Source organism: Bidens hawaiensis, unplaced genomic scaffold (genome assembly GCF_021521415.1).
Source record: "Bidens hawaiensis isolate Kalapana, Puna unplaced genomic scaffold, B.hawaiensis_p1.1 tig00003653_1, whole genome shotgun sequence".
Lineage (NCBI taxonomy): Eukaryota > Viridiplantae > Streptophyta > Magnoliopsida > Asterales > Asteraceae > Bidens > Bidens hawaiensis.
Genome location: NW_027491209.1, coordinates 1,434,492 through 1,451,389, shown reverse-complemented (window position 1 = coordinate 1,451,389; position 16,898 = coordinate 1,434,492). Strand labels below are relative to the sequence as shown.

General features: G+C 35.8%; 2 protein-coding genes and 1 pseudogene across 3 annotated transcripts; 2 read left to right on the top strand and 1 right to left on the bottom strand.

The window, feature by feature from the left end:
• Nucleotides 1-636: 636 nt before the first annotated feature.
• Nucleotides 637-5,338, top strand: LOC143624079 (uncharacterized). Its single transcript, XM_077094825.1, has 4 exons — nt 637-1,120; nt 1,744-2,522; nt 2,608-3,072; nt 3,166-5,338. The coding sequence occupies exons 1-4, from the start codon at nt 793-795 to the stop codon at nt 5,227-5,229; spliced, it is 3,636 nt and encodes a 1,211-aa protein (XP_076950940.1). The 5' UTR covers nt 637-792; the 3' UTR covers nt 5,230-5,338.
• A 749-nt stretch (nt 5,339-6,087) lies between these two features.
• LOC143624005 (calcium-transporting ATPase 2, plasma membrane-type pseudogene) lies at nt 6,088-8,450 on the bottom strand (annotated as a pseudogene). Its single transcript, XR_013152010.1, has 3 exons — nt 8,394-8,450; nt 7,067-7,286; nt 6,088-7,007 (listed from the first exon to the last, which is right to left on the bottom strand). The product of XR_013152010.1 is annotated as a calcium-transporting ATPase 2, plasma membrane-type pseudogene (transcript).
• A 1,815-nt stretch (nt 8,451-10,265) lies between these two features.
• LOC143624037 (mitochondrial outer membrane protein porin 2-like) lies at nt 10,266-14,544 on the top strand. Its single transcript, XM_077094789.1, has 6 exons — nt 10,266-10,414; nt 10,528-10,595; nt 13,486-13,596; nt 13,675-13,761; nt 13,850-14,058; nt 14,148-14,544. Exons 1-6 carry the CDS (start codon nt 10,366-10,368, stop codon nt 14,452-14,454), a joined length of 831 nt encoding a protein of 276 aa, XP_076950904.1. The 5' UTR covers nt 10,266-10,365; the 3' UTR covers nt 14,455-14,544.
• Nucleotides 14,545-16,898: the final 2,354 nt, after the last annotated feature.

Sequence of the window (16,898 nt, the reverse complement as noted above, 5' to 3'; positions counted from 1 at the left end):
TTTTAAAAAAGGGATCCATTTAAAACACTTTAAATTAACCCACTTTTCTCTAATTTTTTTAGCAAGCATACAATTTAGTCTCCTATATTTCTACCATAGTTATACATTTTTTCTACTACAATGACTCAAAATGGAATGGAACAAAAAAATCAAGAACTAATTCCATCAGTAAAGGCTTTAGATTGAGAGACGATTCTAGCAATAATGGATTGAACTCTCGACAACCACCATTTCAACAACAAACACCTGTCAATTGTATCAAATAGGCAAATAGCCATATCACTCATGTAATCTTCCGCCACCAAACATGTCTACTTAATTCCCACCCGGTCAATACACGTATTCCCAACAAATTGATTTATCATTCGTCACTTTTGCAAGCCCGGTACAATAACCTTGCAGTCAGACCCTCCTTTGTCAAATGACAACCACTCCCGAAGAAGAAGTAAATGAAGAACAACCCGTAAAGAAAGGAAAACTAAAATCACAGTAAATAGCCAAGCATTACATTTTAGGTTAGACCAAGCATTTTAATTTATTTAATGGGACCAAAAAGATTGAAATGGAAAAGACAAATTTGTCTCTCATGTGAGGGGCACGTGATGCCAATTAACTGGATATAGTAGACGACGTTAAGTCCACAGACCAAAACAAATGACTCAAATTACAAGGGCCAAAATAGTAATTGACTCCAATGTTAATTCGAGCGGCATGACAAAGATTTAAAAATTTTGAACCGTACCAAAAACTCAAAATCAACGGTTCGATCTGATCTGAATCAAATCTGATAAAATGGAGAAGAGACTCCGGTCGTCACTGAAGTCATCGGCCGACGAATTCCTCTCGTCGGCGGCCAAATTAGGCTTCCGTTCCGTTAAACCTTCTCTCAAAACCCTCATTCACTCTCTTAAACGCTCATCCGACGTCGTTTCATCACTCCCCATTTCACTTCACCGCTCAGTTACTGATTCCATCACTCTGTACAAAGACCTGTCCGGATCCACGTCACCTCCTTCTTCTCCTGCTGCTAATTCACATCTCTCACCGCCGACTAAGCGCGTTCGTCGATCCGCACGGCGACCCGAAACCAACAAAGACGATGAAAATGGCGCTGTTTCAGGTTAGGGGTGTGTGTTATTTCGGTTCATTTTTCGGGTTTCGGGTGTTAACCGACCCATTGTAAATTCGGGTTGCTCGGGTTATTTGGGTTCAGGTTAGTTCGGGTCGGATTGTTCGGTTTTGAGTTTAAATGTAAAATGAAAAAAATATTGTATTCACAAAATATCATCTTGCTACTAAATAAATATCATAAAAATGTAAACAAGAAAAGGCAATAAATTTTCAGATAGTTTTTGGGTTTCATGTTTCTGGTTTTTCGGGTTGGGCTGTATAGGTTTTTTGCTGAGAAAAAAATTGACCGATAACCGACCCATTCAAGGTTCAGGTTAGTTGGGTTCGGGCTTTCGGGTATTCTCTGATTTGGGTTCGGGTCGGGTTCGGTTTTCAAAAGTTCCAAAACTAACTATAAAACATTGTATTTCAAATACCCAAGACTTTAAACCGAAACACATCTATCAAGAAAACACAATAAATGCTCAGGTTGTTCGTGTTTTTTGTTGAGAAAAGTGACCCAATAACTGACCCATTTAAGGTTCAGGTTGGTCGGGTTCGGGCTTTTCGGGTATTCTCTAATTAGGGTAGGGTTGTTTTTCGGGTACAGTTAAAAACACACCCCTATTTCAGGTACAGATCGACATAATAAGCTTGGAAAATTGAAGAATGATGTGGTTGAGAAACTTCAGATGTATGTTTATGTTATTCTTATGTGTGTTACGCATCCGGAAAGTGTGTTTTCGGCGTCTGATTTATTACCTTCAGTTCAAGATTTGCATGATAATTTAGTTGTTTTTGAATTGGAGTCCAATTTATTGTCGGATATAGCTTGTTTATGTGAGGAATGGTGGAAGAGAGAGTTTGTAGGTAGGGATACACTAATTTCACAGTCCATACCGTTCTTATTGTCGAAATCCTTGACTCTGAAGAAGAAAGTGGATGTTCATAGGGTTTACGCGTTTCGTGAAGCGTTCACGTTGTTTGATTTTGAAGATGAGAGTATAGAGGACTTGAAGTTGTTGCTCATTAGGTGCTTAATATCTCCATTGTTTCTGAAAACGGACGAGGGGCGTCGGTTTTTGGCTTACTTGTTTGGATTATCGAGACAACTAGTGAAGGAATCTTTGGCAATGATTAGGTCTCAAATTCCTTTTGGGCGGAAGTCGATGTTGGAGGCGTACGCTGACATAGTTTTTAGGGCTTGGAAGTCTGCAGAAGGAGAATCGAGAGATGAGATTGAACACGAGTTTTTGCAGCAGTTGGTTGATGGCTCGATTCATGCTAGTAGTGGCTCATTTGCTGCTTCAATAAGGAGAATTTTAGGTGGTTTTATTAGCCAGAGAACTACTGATGGAGTGGAGAAGCTCATATTCAATCTTGCGGAGCCTGTTATATTTCGTTCATTGCAGGTTCGTATTTGGATAATGAATGTTTAAGAGCTATACAGTTGATCAATTTGACACCTTTATGACGTTTGCTAATGTTTCTTTGCAGGCTGCAAACTCTGATGTTCGTCAAAATGCACTGCATTTACTGATAGACGTGTTCCCTCTAGAAGATCCTGATGCAACAAGGGAAGCTAAAGATACGCTTCTTCACAAACAGTTCTTCTTGATTGAGAAATTACTTGTGGATGATTGTCCTGATATAAGAGCTGTTGCTGTTGAAGGTTGTTGTCGCATTCTATATATGTTTTGGGAGACAATACCATCTTCAGTCATCACCAAATTGATCACCAAGATATTAGATGATATGGCTCATGATACCTGCAACAATGTCAGACTTTCAACAGTCAATGGTATCATCTATTTGCTTGGCAATCCTCTATCGCATGAGATTCTCAAAGTGGTTCTACCAAGGTTAGGGCATTTGATTCTGGATCCCACTCTTTCAATACGAACTGCTGTCGTCGATCTCCTACTTGTTATAAAGGGTATTCAAAATTTTCAATTTCATAAGGTACAAATCTTCTTTACACCTGTTATTAACTTATTATAAACTGAGTGGCTTCATTCTACGCCTATTGACTGGAAGTTTTATTATTATTTATAGGTGGTGCAACTGGATGTTCTGTTATCAACACTTGCAAATGATCAACCACTTGTTAGCCAAAAGATCACTAAGCTTCTTTTACCTTCGTATTTCCCTACAAGCATAACTCCAGAAGAAGCATGTAACCGATGCGTGACACTCATAAAAAGATCGCCACTTGCTGGTGCAAGATTTTGTGAATTTTGTTTATCTGAAGGAGCATCTCCACAGTCTCTCAGTTTACTTTTCAAAATTCTCATAAATTTGGTTCTCTCACCTGCTAATACAAGTTCAGATCAGATTGATGGCATACTTATGGCTGCTGCCAACATTTGCAGCAATTTAGCTACTGAAACCAAATATAGATCCACTCTGAAGGATGAGTTAACTAGTAAAAAGCTTATGTCCTTATTTGCTGCTGCAAAGTCGGGTCAGGCTCAAGCATCCGTGTGCAACATTGTTTCCAATGTTCACCCTGATGCTGCTGGTGTACTTCGCCAAGAATGCATAAAACTGGTCAGTAAGTGTGTCGGGCTATCTGATGATAAGGAAAAACAAGCACAAGTGAGATTGGTACATAAAATGATGATGACATGTGGTTGGATTGATTATATGCTTGAAGAATTCTCAAAACTTTTGCAAAAGACTGCCAATGGATGTGTTGAAAAATGTGATACAGAAAGAACCAGAGATGATATGTCGTCAGGAAAGAAGAGGAAAGTCAAACATGGTGTTAAAGTTTCCGTTAAATCTAATCGTACGAGTGGGAAGAAAACTAGTTTTAATGATGATTATACAGTTTCTGTAAGTATAGCCTGGCAATTAAAGGATTTGCTCAAACATAGTGACACGTGTAAAGCGGTGATGGGATTAAAAAGTCTTGAATCTGCAGTTAATGCTTTGAAGGTCATATCTGAGTTTAATATTATGGAGTGCATGCAGTGTGATTACATAAACAATTCGCATGTGGTGGCATACACATCACTCAGTCATCGTATGTCTGTTAAGAATCATGATTTGAAGAGCTTAGAGAAGACAATCACACATCTTGCTAACTGTATAGAAAAAGTATACGCAGCAAGTGCTTCTAGAAGCAAGGTGACACCATTTTCTATAACAAACATGGTGAAACTGTCAACATCGATCCTCAACTTCATTATTGACTCAAGTACACCAAATCGCACTCGTGAATGTGAACAAAGATGTTTAAGTTTTACAAGAAAGTATGTTGGATTTATAATTTTTAACCTGAGACAGCATTCACACGGTTTGCTTGAGTTTAAGGAAGAAGATTTAAAGGAAACATTTTTATGCCTGAAAAGCTCGTTCACTTATGCAGCTAAATTACTAAACTTGGTTCTAACAAGTTCATCAGAATCTAGCCCACCTTCACATGAAGCCCATAATCTTGCTAATGATCTGTTTGATCTCATTATTTCAGTTGAAGAACATCTGGGGTGTAAATATGGATCACTCGTTTTTTCTGCAGCTAAACTGTGGTTGCCTGATTTGATCCTTGCATTGGGTTCTTTGCAAATACAGAAATCATCGCCATCATTGTTATCATCGTCATCAAGTGCATTTGGTAAAACTAGATTCGGTTTTCCTTCGTGGCTATCTATATTGGCAAAGATTGAGATATTTGACCTTCAAGAGTCAGACTCGGATGACATGGATGATAAAATTACCTTATCATCAAAGTTTTCTACATTTAGAAAAGTCGTTGAAATGATGGTTGAGCTTTTGAGAGGCAGCCAGAGTGTGTTAGATGCGATTGGGGCCTTTTTGCTGTCGGGATCACTTGTTGGTTTGAAGAAGAAAGATTACGAATTGTTATGTGGGGTGTTGAGCTTTGTGTGTGTGAAGTTAGTGAAGCATGAAAATGGTGAATGGGTTGATTTGAAACTGATGTTGGAATCTGTTAGAGAACTGTACCCTTTGATGGAGGCTGCGGTTTTTGAGCTTGAAAGTGGACATGAAAAGAAGATGTTGGAAAGTGCAAGATCATTGGTTGAACCTGTTTGGAGATGTTACATTCACGAAGAGATGAAGGGAAATATGGAAACTGATTTTTGTGATTCTTGATGTGTTGTAAGTTGCTTTTAGTTGTTATATTTAATCCTTAAGCTCTAAGGTATGTTCTTCATTCCTAGTTTTCCAGTCTTGTATTTTTATGAAATCTTTAAATGAAATGTTTCTCCCTTTCTTGATGATAATCGCATTAATCTCGTTAAATAATGATATCTGAACGCCCTGCTTGCGGTGCGCACATATAATGTATATATGTGTGAACCCTTGGGTGGGCAAAAGTAAAATTGCACTAATTTTGACGTTATTTTACTAATCACGTGAAAATAACGTTAAAAGTGGCGGAAGGTTAATCAGGCATCATGTGGTGGTGTTGATAGCCGAAAGACAAGGGCACATGCACCAATCAGCCGGTGTCCCGATGATTGAGTGTTATGTGTCTTATGTCCAAGGCTTGATTCAAAACTACTAACGAGCCGGGGGGTCTCACCGGAAGCAGCCTCTCTATCCCTATGGGATAGAGGTAAGGCTGTCTACATCTTACCCTCCTCAGACCCTACCATAGCATTGCTATTGGTGGGATATACTGAGTACGATGATGATGATGATGATGATGAAATAATGATATCTGAACTAAAAGAACCAAAGTAAAATGCTTTGGTTGCTAAACAGTACAAACTGTTCAACATCAAGAATAAGTACTTTCTGCAAAGTCTTTTAAATATTGCATTGCCAATTAAGTTATTCTTACCAATGTTGTCACTAAATGTACACCAAACCAAAATTGTGCATATATAGATTATCCATTGATTAACACAATTCCTCTTTAGTTTGACATGTGTGATTCATGAACAATAAAAAAAACATGATCAATTAATCGAAACTCAATATTTCAACAGTTAAACATATAACTTGGAGCACATTTTGTGCATAGTGTATTCTTGCCATATCTACCAAACTACTTGCACAATTAACACATAACACCTACAATATAAAATTATAAACAAACATAATCATAACATGAGAACTTAAAACACATTATAAGCCCAATAAACAGTCCTATTTTTCCAATAATAGTTGGATCTCCCTTTAATTTCCACCTCAAGTTCAAGTCGCCGTTAGTTTTCCCCATCGAGTTCTCATGCCAACTGCTACAACTAACATCTTACATGAACCATCTTGAACCCTAGTTCCACACAACATGTAAGGATTTTCGGTATTGACTTTTACCGGCTCTCTTTCTCCGGTCAAACTAGATTTATCAATTGAAACCTCAAATCCAGAAACAAAAAGCCCGTCCGCAGGGACTTGATCTCCAACATCAAGATGAACTATATCACCAGGAAGCAGTTCATATACTGATAACTTTTGCATGTTCCTATTTCTAGTAACTTGAATGCATATTTTCTTTTTCCCTTTGTTGCGATAATTGCCCGTCGCGGTTACAAACACTACCAACAAGAGAGTAGCCATGATTCCAACCGTTGCCCACCCTTCGGTTGTTATGCCAACAAGCAACAAAACAATGGCACATACAACAATAATCATGATGGTCATATCTTCGAGGGTTTCAAATACAGACGCCTGAAAGCTTTGTTGTTCCATGAACTCGTTGGTTCCAAACAGTTGTCTTCTGTGGGTTAACTCTTTGTCGTCCGTATCAAACCCATTAGTGGTGCATGTTTTGAGCTTGGCTGCAAGACCATCTACCCCACCATGAAGCCTTAGGCTTTCGGGGTTATGACTTTCAACAATGGAGCTTGCATCATTTGCATTGATACCATAACCACTTGCCTTGAATTCCTCGGGCACCTTGTGGCTGCTGGCTTCTGCACCTGCATGCATCATAATATTCATAGTGATATTACATGAAATGTATTTATTAAGAAGTTACCTTTGAGAAAATGAAATGCCACTTTTGACACCAAGACAGCAACCCTCAACTTCTGATCATGCATAGTTTGATCAGCCTCGTGGCCGTTGTGAGCGTTAGCGGTGACACAAAACCGTCCTTTAGGGCTGTTTACATGACCACACGAATGCTTCGACTTCTCTCCATCAAAGTTCTCATTCAAATAATTTTCCATTTTCTTTAACTTCACAAAAGCTATCTCCTTCAAGAAAAAAAAAGCAATAATGTCAGACTATAAAAGTTGTTTCTTGTTACTCAAATAAGCATATATGCGTGTGTATATATATACATGATGAGAAAACAAAAGATAAACAAAGAAAAAGAACTCACAGAGAAATAATGAAATCAAGTAGGTGACAAATTAAAGTTATAATAAAAGTATAGAGTTTACACGCTTGATTGATAAGTATTTGGCGAGGAAACTTCGAATTACTACGGAATGAAAGAGAAAGATGTGATTGTTTTATAAAAGTTGATGGTTACTTAACTTTTTCAACCCAAAACGCGTAAACGATGAGTTTATAGTGCTTCTGACTCTAGCTTAAAGTATGAAATACGTCAATAGTTCAATGTTGTCTTTTATAAAATATCAATGCTTTTGTTGTTTTTCTAAGTGATTTATTAAACGAATAAGACATCAATGATGTAACATGATACTCTCAAAATTTTAAAATTTTTCAATGCACCAATGCTTTGACACGTGTGTCTTGATGCGACAAATTCTCATCTTAGTGCAACATATCATTCTCCAGCGTCGGATTTTCCATCATCTTTCAGAGCTAGGCTCAACAGATTCATTCATGAGGCAACATGGCCATGCTACTATGCTAGGTGGCAGTGTGCGACTCACAAACATAATACTAGGCTTCTAGGAACTAATCATTTTAATTATTATTTTTTTTAATAGATATATAAAAATATTACGTTCAATAAAAATCATTAACACCTTGACTTGTGTAACACCCAAAAACTTTATAACTCGATGAAGAGTAATTTTATTGCATAAATAGGTCTGATATTTTCAAAATCAAACACACGCTAAGTTGTGTTAAAAATTATACATTAACAAACACAACGTTGTAGAGTATAAATCCATATACATCTTACTTCATTTGACACTTTTTAATAACAAACATTTTAAAAAGTTTCATGTTCAATAATCTACCTCGAGACTTGATCTACCTTACGTTTGTTGTGTTTAACCTGAATGTATATATTTAACAACATATTAGGTATTGCTAAGTAAGATTACATGATATTATACATGAGTAATATCGTTTAACCTCAAAACAACACTCCACAAACATACCTTAGTAGTCTGTACCGACTGTACGCCCATAGGCAAATGATACGTAGTTCTTCCCATATTTGGTGTATATTTGACTGTTATAGTTTCTTTAAATGTATACTCTTCGGACTTTGTGTTGTATAACCTGTGTAAAAAATTACACACACATGTTCCTTTTCAGTAGTGTCGGGTCATAAGACTTTAAATTCCTTGATTTTTTACCAACAATTTCACGGATTTAGGTTCTCCCTCTTGTGACTTCTCTTCCCCATCGTTTTGTATCAAGAACACACACACCTTCACACATTTAATTTTGACCAAATGAAAGGGGCCTTGACTCTCATATAAATTATAATGAATCAGTTGACGAAACTAGTCACTCAAGATTCTAGTGCCTGTACTACTACCCAAAGTTATAATCTTTTCATTCTAAAGCTTCAATATATTGGTAGTGACATATAACATACATGTTACACACAATACTTCACCTTTTAAATTATATAAATAAAGCCATCCATCTTCATTAATACTTCAAGACATGACCTTATTTAATAAGTATACTTTTAAAAACATATAATTAGTTGCAAATGAATTACCCTTCATAGAAGTTTATTTATTTTATATAAATTATACTTGAAAAATAAGAGATTGCATTATTTACATTGTGTATAATACATGTGTTAAGGACAGAGAGAGGTGTTGGAGAAAACACAAAAAGTGACCAGCCTAGTATAAGTTTATACCTTTTCGTTATAAATTGGCACAAATACCTTATACCTAGTAAAATCTTACATTGCCTTTTTCTTTAGGTAAAAACGTGCAACATATTATGTCCTTATGTTGCTACTGTGTATGGAAAGTTGCATTACTTTGTTAACAATATAAATGAACGTGTGAACGACAAAATATTTTTCAGTATATTGATGATCTTAAGTTATGAATGTCATAATACAAGTTGATTTTGTACTTACGTTACTAAAATGGTTAGCAAACACACGCCTGTTAAAACAAATACTTAAATTAGACAACTTTTGTCTTAATATCTGCGTTCAGTTAATGGTTATGGTGGTTATGGTTTGGTTAATGATTATGACGGTTAACTTGCTCACCCTAACTTTGAACGGTTAACATGTTGGTTATGGTTATGGATTTAGCCCACAACCGTCCCAAACCGACCCATGCACACCCCTGCTCAAATACATAGTTGGTCTACATATTACAACTAATCCAACCATAAAAATTCTTTAACGACCAACAAACAAAAAATTGCCTAGATACTCCGTACGAGGTGACCCAATGGCAACCCAGCCTAGAGGTGCACAAACCAGTTTCAAACTCTAAACCGGTTCGGTTTGGTCAACAAAAGTCAAAACCAATTTATGATTGGTTTCGATTAAGGTTGAACCCGGTTTCTTGACTGGTTTACGATTAAGCATCTCCATGTGATCTCCAATTCCGTGAAAATCCTACCTGATCGAAGGCCCAATGGTTATAAAACCCGAATCAAACCAGAGATCACAAAAATCCCAGTACACTAATCCAGTCCTCAAAATGTTATATAGAAGACTGAACCTTAATCTCTTTTAAAAAAAAACTTAGGACTTCCTACGTTTACACCTCATAGAATCGAAAAACATAATATTATCATCGTACTCAGTATATCCCACCAATAGCAATGCTATGGTAGGGTCTGAGGAGGGTAAGATGTAGACAGCCTTACCTCTATCCCATAGGGATATAGAGACTGCTTCCGGTAAGAATCGAAAAACATAAATAAACCATAATTTATCCTTGCCACATTTGGTGTATGAGAATTATTTTAATTGATAAATGAGTTTGTATAGGGTAATCAAACACGTGGCAAGGTAAGGTAAAAGCATAAAGCAGCAGCAGCACAGGTGAGGTTCCAAATAATAAATTAATAATAACCTCTTTCCGGTTTCCACACATCCATCCGGTCCCATCGATCGAAAACTCTCCTTCAACACCAAATATGAATACCGGACCGGGGCTCTTCTCCGATATCGGCAAGAAAGCCAAAGGTATTTCAATTCAATTCAATTCGATTGACTATTATATGCATATTCGTATTCAATTCGCCCTAATTTGTTTGTTTGACCTAATTAATTAATTAATTAATATTTGCATCTGTTAGATCTGTTAACACGGGATTACATAACGGATCAGAAGTTTTCTGTCTCCACCGTCAGTGCCACCGGCGTTGTAAGTTTTCTAACCTAGATTTTATCCTATTCCTTCAATCGTTCGTTCATTCATTCATTCTGAATCATCTATTGTTATTGTTATTATTATACTCATATATGAATGATTGACTTCATTTCATATCCTATTGCTCTATGTATTATTAGATTGATTACCAGTGCTAGTACTTTGTGTTTCTAATATGTGATTAACATTGCTTGTATTGCATTATTAGATATATTAGGTTAACACTCTATCACTTGCGTCTTTGACCTATATACACACACCATTAGCCTTCACATGTACATAATCTAAGCTCTAGTTTGTTGACACACCACTGATTACAAGAACCGATTGTGCACGGTGCATCTGAATCATAAAACTGTGACGTGTTCGAAACCAGAAACTGAAAACCATAAATAATTAAGATGTGCAAGATGGTAATTGGTAAGTAATATACTGAAATATTATTATAATTACATGATAAGAATTTCCAAATATTACCTATGAGAGACTGAACTGGTTCATGAGACTAACAGGAAGAGAACATAACTTTGAATGGTGGAGGTAAACTCTTGTTTACTGGTTGACAGAGAGGAGATCACAATTTCTTATGTTAAAACTTAAAAGGAAGGAAACGAAGGGACACATTTTGAAAGTCTTACTTTGAAACTTTTTGAGTCTTTTGCTGTCGTGGATGGAACTAACTGGAGATGGGAGTCGCCCGGAAGGAAATGGACACCATTTAAAAGATTTAGCTACCCTTCATTCCAAATTGGTGGGGTGGGGGTTCATTTAGAAAGAACCATAGTTATCAAATGCGATAAGCGCTCGAAAGCGTTGAGGCTGGTCTAGCGCCTAGGCGATAAGCGCAAAAAAAGCGCCCGATTTTTAAAAAAAAGCGCACATTAAAAAAACAAAAAAAATAACTTAAATAGAACATCTTATGAACATTCATTCTTCAAAGTTTATAAGAAACAAAACAAAAAATCCGAAAGTTATCATAAGATTATAAGAAACAAAGAACAAAAAATGCATAGTAAAGAAATAAATCCGAAAATAGGGAATTAAGAACAAAAATAACCTGTAATTCTTAGTTTCTTGATGATTTTGTGTGATATAATATTGATTATGGAACCCCTTAAATAGTGGAGTGTTAGGGAGTCCTAGAGAATAGGAACAGATTATTAAAGAGAATTTAATAAGCATGGGGAGGTTTGGGAAAATAAGACTGCGCATTAAATATCTGCTGCATGCTAGTCGCAGTTAATGCGCCTGGCGCTTTAAATGCGCTTAAGCGCAAAAAGCGCACGCTTTTAATAACTATGGAAAGAACTATATTTGGTTTTGTTTAGTATGAAAAAAAACATTTCACATATGGATTTGAATCCATACCCTTTATTTTTTTTATCATTCAGGAGGGGTTTACTAGGAAAGAGGAAACAAACATCAAACAACCATTTGAATGACATATGCAGCTTTATAAAGAAAGATATCAACAACACTTACTTTTTTTATTTAAATAGAATTGAGTCAAGATTAACCTGAGACAAAATAAGGAACCGGAAAAGAAATATGTCATCAAATGTTTCTATTTATTTGTAGTTGGTCATTTACGTTATAGGATCACCTCATCACAAACTGAACTCTTTGATTTTCGTTAACGAAATATAAAAGATTTTTTGTTTGGTGTTTGTTTCGTGTTTACTTTCAACCAAAACAAACATATGGTTTTCTCTTAGTAAAACCTCTTGAATGATAAAAATCCGAAGGGAATGTTATACGTAATACGTTCTTATAGTATAGTCTTTTCTTAGTGAAATCTCCCCATCCTCCAATTTGGAATGGTGTATAAAAAGTGGCCAAGTAAAACTTTCAAAGAATGTCCCTTCCTTTGCTTTTCGTCCGAGTCTATATCCTTGTAAGCTCTACTGCGACAACAATGGAGGACCCAAAAGGTCAGCTCGTAAAACTTTAAAAAATCCCTCTTTGTTCATTTTCTCGATGATTCATTCTTTGGTTATGCTCTATTCGTGATGGATCTTCAAGCTTCGCTCTTTTCCACCCTTAAGGCCCTAACAAAAGAAATCGCTATCACCTTCTCTCAGGGAGCGAACATAAATTATCAATCCACTATTCCAATTTGTTTTTTGTTCCTTATAGTCTAGGTTTACTTTCTGTAAAATGGTTTGCTCCCTGAGAAATCCGTAGAGCAACTATGCAACTCCCATGTAGGTAATGATTGAAAGTTTTTGTTTTTAAATTATAGTTATATACTTATATTTCAGTGTACTATACTTATTTTTCACTTTGGTTTTTGGTTTCTAAAGGCAATGATACTATGCCACAGTTTTATGAATGATATGTGATATATACCGTGCACAATTGGTTATTGTATTTAATGGTGCTTCAATAGAGGAAAATGCCTAGATTATGTAAAATGTGAACACGCTCAGTGCCTTCATTGTATGCGAATGTATGGATCCAACTCACCCACCCTTTATGGTGTTAGTTTTTTTGTTTGTTTTTATTATTTTCTGTTGCGGTAGTTTAGGAGTTTCTATTCACTTTAGGTAAGTGTGTGTTAGTGGGTACTTTGTTAATTTATTTTTCAGAAACAACTAGTTAATAATGTGGACTCTAAATTTGACCGATCATTCGGGTACTTTGTTAATTTATTTTTCAGAAACAACTAGTTAATAATGTGGACTCTAAATTTGACCGATCATTTTTAACGTTTTTATTTTGTGAATCTAACTAATATGATGTGAGGACTGAGGAGAGTGAAGATGTTTGTTTGTCATGTTTTACTTTACGTGACATGTGCTTTTGATGGGACTCAAATAAGATTAAAGGATAAAAAATCGTTTATGTGAATGACATCTAATCTTTATATATTTCTTCATTGCAGGCATTAACCTCAACTGCAACAAAAAAGGGCGGTTTTTCAACCGGAGATGTGGGAGCAGTGTACAAATACAACAATATATTGTTCGATGTCAAAGTTGACACTGAATCTAAGGTTTGTTAGTCACCACCTTAATCTTCACAAACCACACAAATATAACCTTTTCTTCATAATATCACCCTCGTTTTGCAGATTGCTACAACATTAACTTTCACAGAGCTTGTCCCCTCAACAAAGACCATTGCATCATTTAAACTGCCTGATTTCAATTCAGGCAAGGTACAGTGCACATCCTTAAACCCCCCCTATACCCTAATTTAGTATGAGAGTTTGACAATAATTCAATAACTTTGGTCTACTTTTGCAGCTTGATATTCAGTACTTTCATTACCATGCTAGTTTGACATCGGCAGTTACTTTGACCCAAACCCCAGCCTTTGACTTTTCAGCTACAATCGGTACTCCCACATTTGTAATTGGTGCAGAAGCTGGTTATGAACCATCTTCTGGGAGATTAAACAAATACACAGCTGGCATAAGTGTTAACAAACCTGACTCGAGTGCTTCCATAATCTTGTAAGCAGTTTAACTCCATCAAAATATCAGATTATCACTAATGTTCACATTAAACTGTTAATCGGTATTATTTTGATTTTTGATTTCAGGGGCGATAAAGGGGATACAATAAAGGCATCATATATACACCATCTGGATGAATCAAAGAGAACCGCTGCTGTAGGTGAGATTACTAGAAGATTCTCACTAAACGAGAACACCTTCACAGTAGGTGGGTCGTATGCTGTTGATGGTTTGACTGTGGTCAAAGCTAAGCTTAACAACCATGGAAAGCTGGGTGCGGTTCTGCAGCATGAGATTATTCCCAAATCACTTGTGACAGTGTCTAGCGAGTTGGAGACCAATGCTTTGGACAAAACACCCAAGTTTGGTTTGGCACTTGCACTCAAACCTTGATCAGAAAATGGTGAGTTTGTCTTTTAAAAAGTCAAATGGAATTGTGATTTTTCAACTCCCGGAACACAGGAGCATTTGTTGCATTATCTGTTTTTGGTTCCCTTGCTTTGATTTGCCATTTTGAGGTTGGTTTACATTTTTGTCTTGGCATAAATAGTGTTGTGATTGCCTATAACTTGTATGAGATGACAAATATATGGACCCCAATCTGTCTGTTTGTTACATAATCAGTCACCAATATTATGAAAAATGGCTAGTCTGTTACTGTTCGTGTCTACAATCAGTCAACCATTTCATCTCCTTGTCAAGGTGAAATTTGGTGATCACAAAATTTGAAGAATTTACTTCAGTGTTGACCATGGATGATGGATATGTCTATCTTTTCTAGTATGATTTGTCAAAATACTAACAGTTGATCTATCCAAACAGATTGAACGCAACGGAAATGTGTTCCAACATTCAATAATATGCAATTATAACGCTTGAAGAAACAGTTGTAAATCAAGATCACTAATGTGATCAGAGAGTGAGGCGATGATTCAACAGTAGTCTGATAAGTACCAACAATCCATCAGCAAAGAGCAGCCCATATAAAACTAAACATGCAACCATGTGATGTTAGAATAGAAACAATTTTTTTCTTTAATAACTTGTGCCCTTTATAGGTTAAAAGCGTTAAAATTACAGCTTTGTTGAACGTTTTCGACATTACAGTAGAAATCTTACCCTAGAGTCTAGACTGAGTTTATTCAATTATCAATGTAAAGTCTTAAATATTATTTGTATTAACAAATCCAAAAAAAATAAAAATATAAAATTGTTGAATGGTGAGCGAGGGATATAAAATGGTTTGAAACTGATTCTCGGTTAAGTGATAAGCTTAACCATAACCAAAACTGATTCTTGGTAGTTGGTTGTGGTTAATCGGTTATAGTTTTAGTTAATAGTCAGTTATGGGTCGGTTTGGGTAAATAACCAAACATCTTACTTGGGCCCAATTTGCCCAAAAATCTAAACAACCCGATTAAACTTTGTTTGGAAGATGTTTGGAAAAATTATCAAAATAGGTTCACTATATTTTCTTATGGCAAGTGGTGGCAACAGTAACGACGATGGTGGCTTGGTGGGGACAACTATGGGTTGGTGTGGGAGGTGGAGCTGGTGGTCAGTACTGGCGACGACTATGGATCGGCAACAACGATGGTTTTGGTGGTGTAGTGGTGTCGTCGATAGTGTTGGTAACAACGAGCATGTGATAGAGCAAACAAAGGTAACATGAACCACGTGCCTACTTTTAAGTTAACAAGTTTTATAATAGTTACATGTTTTAACCCGTTAACTGATTTAGTTATGATGACCCAAAAAAAAACTCATAATTTATATATATACTATATATAAATATATCATTGATGTGCAAATTAAAACAACTAACTTTTATGTAATTTACAACTTGTAATGCATAAGTTACACCTCAACATGTATAACATGTAAGATAGGGGCATAGTTGTTCATTAGAAAATATGTCTAGAAATAGTTATAATATTACACCTTCAACTTTACTCTACTTTTGTTAATTTAAGAAATAGTTATAAATTTGGACCTTTATTTTTACCTATATATTCCTTATAATTTTAGTTGTAAACCAACTTCCCACCAACGATTTTTCAACTGCCATAACTTTTTCATACGTTAAAACTTTTTAAAAAAATTGCATAAGAATGAGTATTTTATTCTCTTTAATTTTGATATGGTATTGCTATAGTTTTTTTCAATCATAAATTTGTTTAACATGTTACGTATGTGTGTTCACAATTCGGTTGTGATTATTTGTCATTGAAAACCGAAACCGAACCGTTGAAAATTTAAACTGAATCTTTACTGATGGTTTGGTTTCATCATTGAGCTTCAATAATAAGTTTACTTTCCGGTCCGGTTTTATATGGCCGATTTTCAGTATAAACTGTAAACAAAACCGTTTGCTATGGTTTGAGTGTTTGAAAACCGGTTGACCAAAAGTGATGCAAACGTTTTCAAGGTTTTAAATAACCTTGAACATTTATAATTGTTACTTGATTAATAGGATTTTTGTTACACGTCGCATCCGCATGCACCTGTGTAGTTTATTTTTATCCAAATCAAGCTATGGTTTGAATAATGGGATATCACTATCAGTGAAAGAATGAAAGTTGGCTTGATAAAGAGATTTTAACTTTCTTTGCTTTGACCTTGCAAGCTTTGACTTGGCATTGCTCTCCAACATATGAAGGGGGCAATGAGGTTTACGGATCAACCACATTATAACTTATTTAAATGACTTAAAATAACTATGAATCAGACCACTTGGATTAGGTCTAAATTAACCACTTAAATTCTTTAGTTAACCAATCAAAATCATTTGACTTCACAAAATAAGTTTCTAGCCAATCTTATCATATAAATTGCCA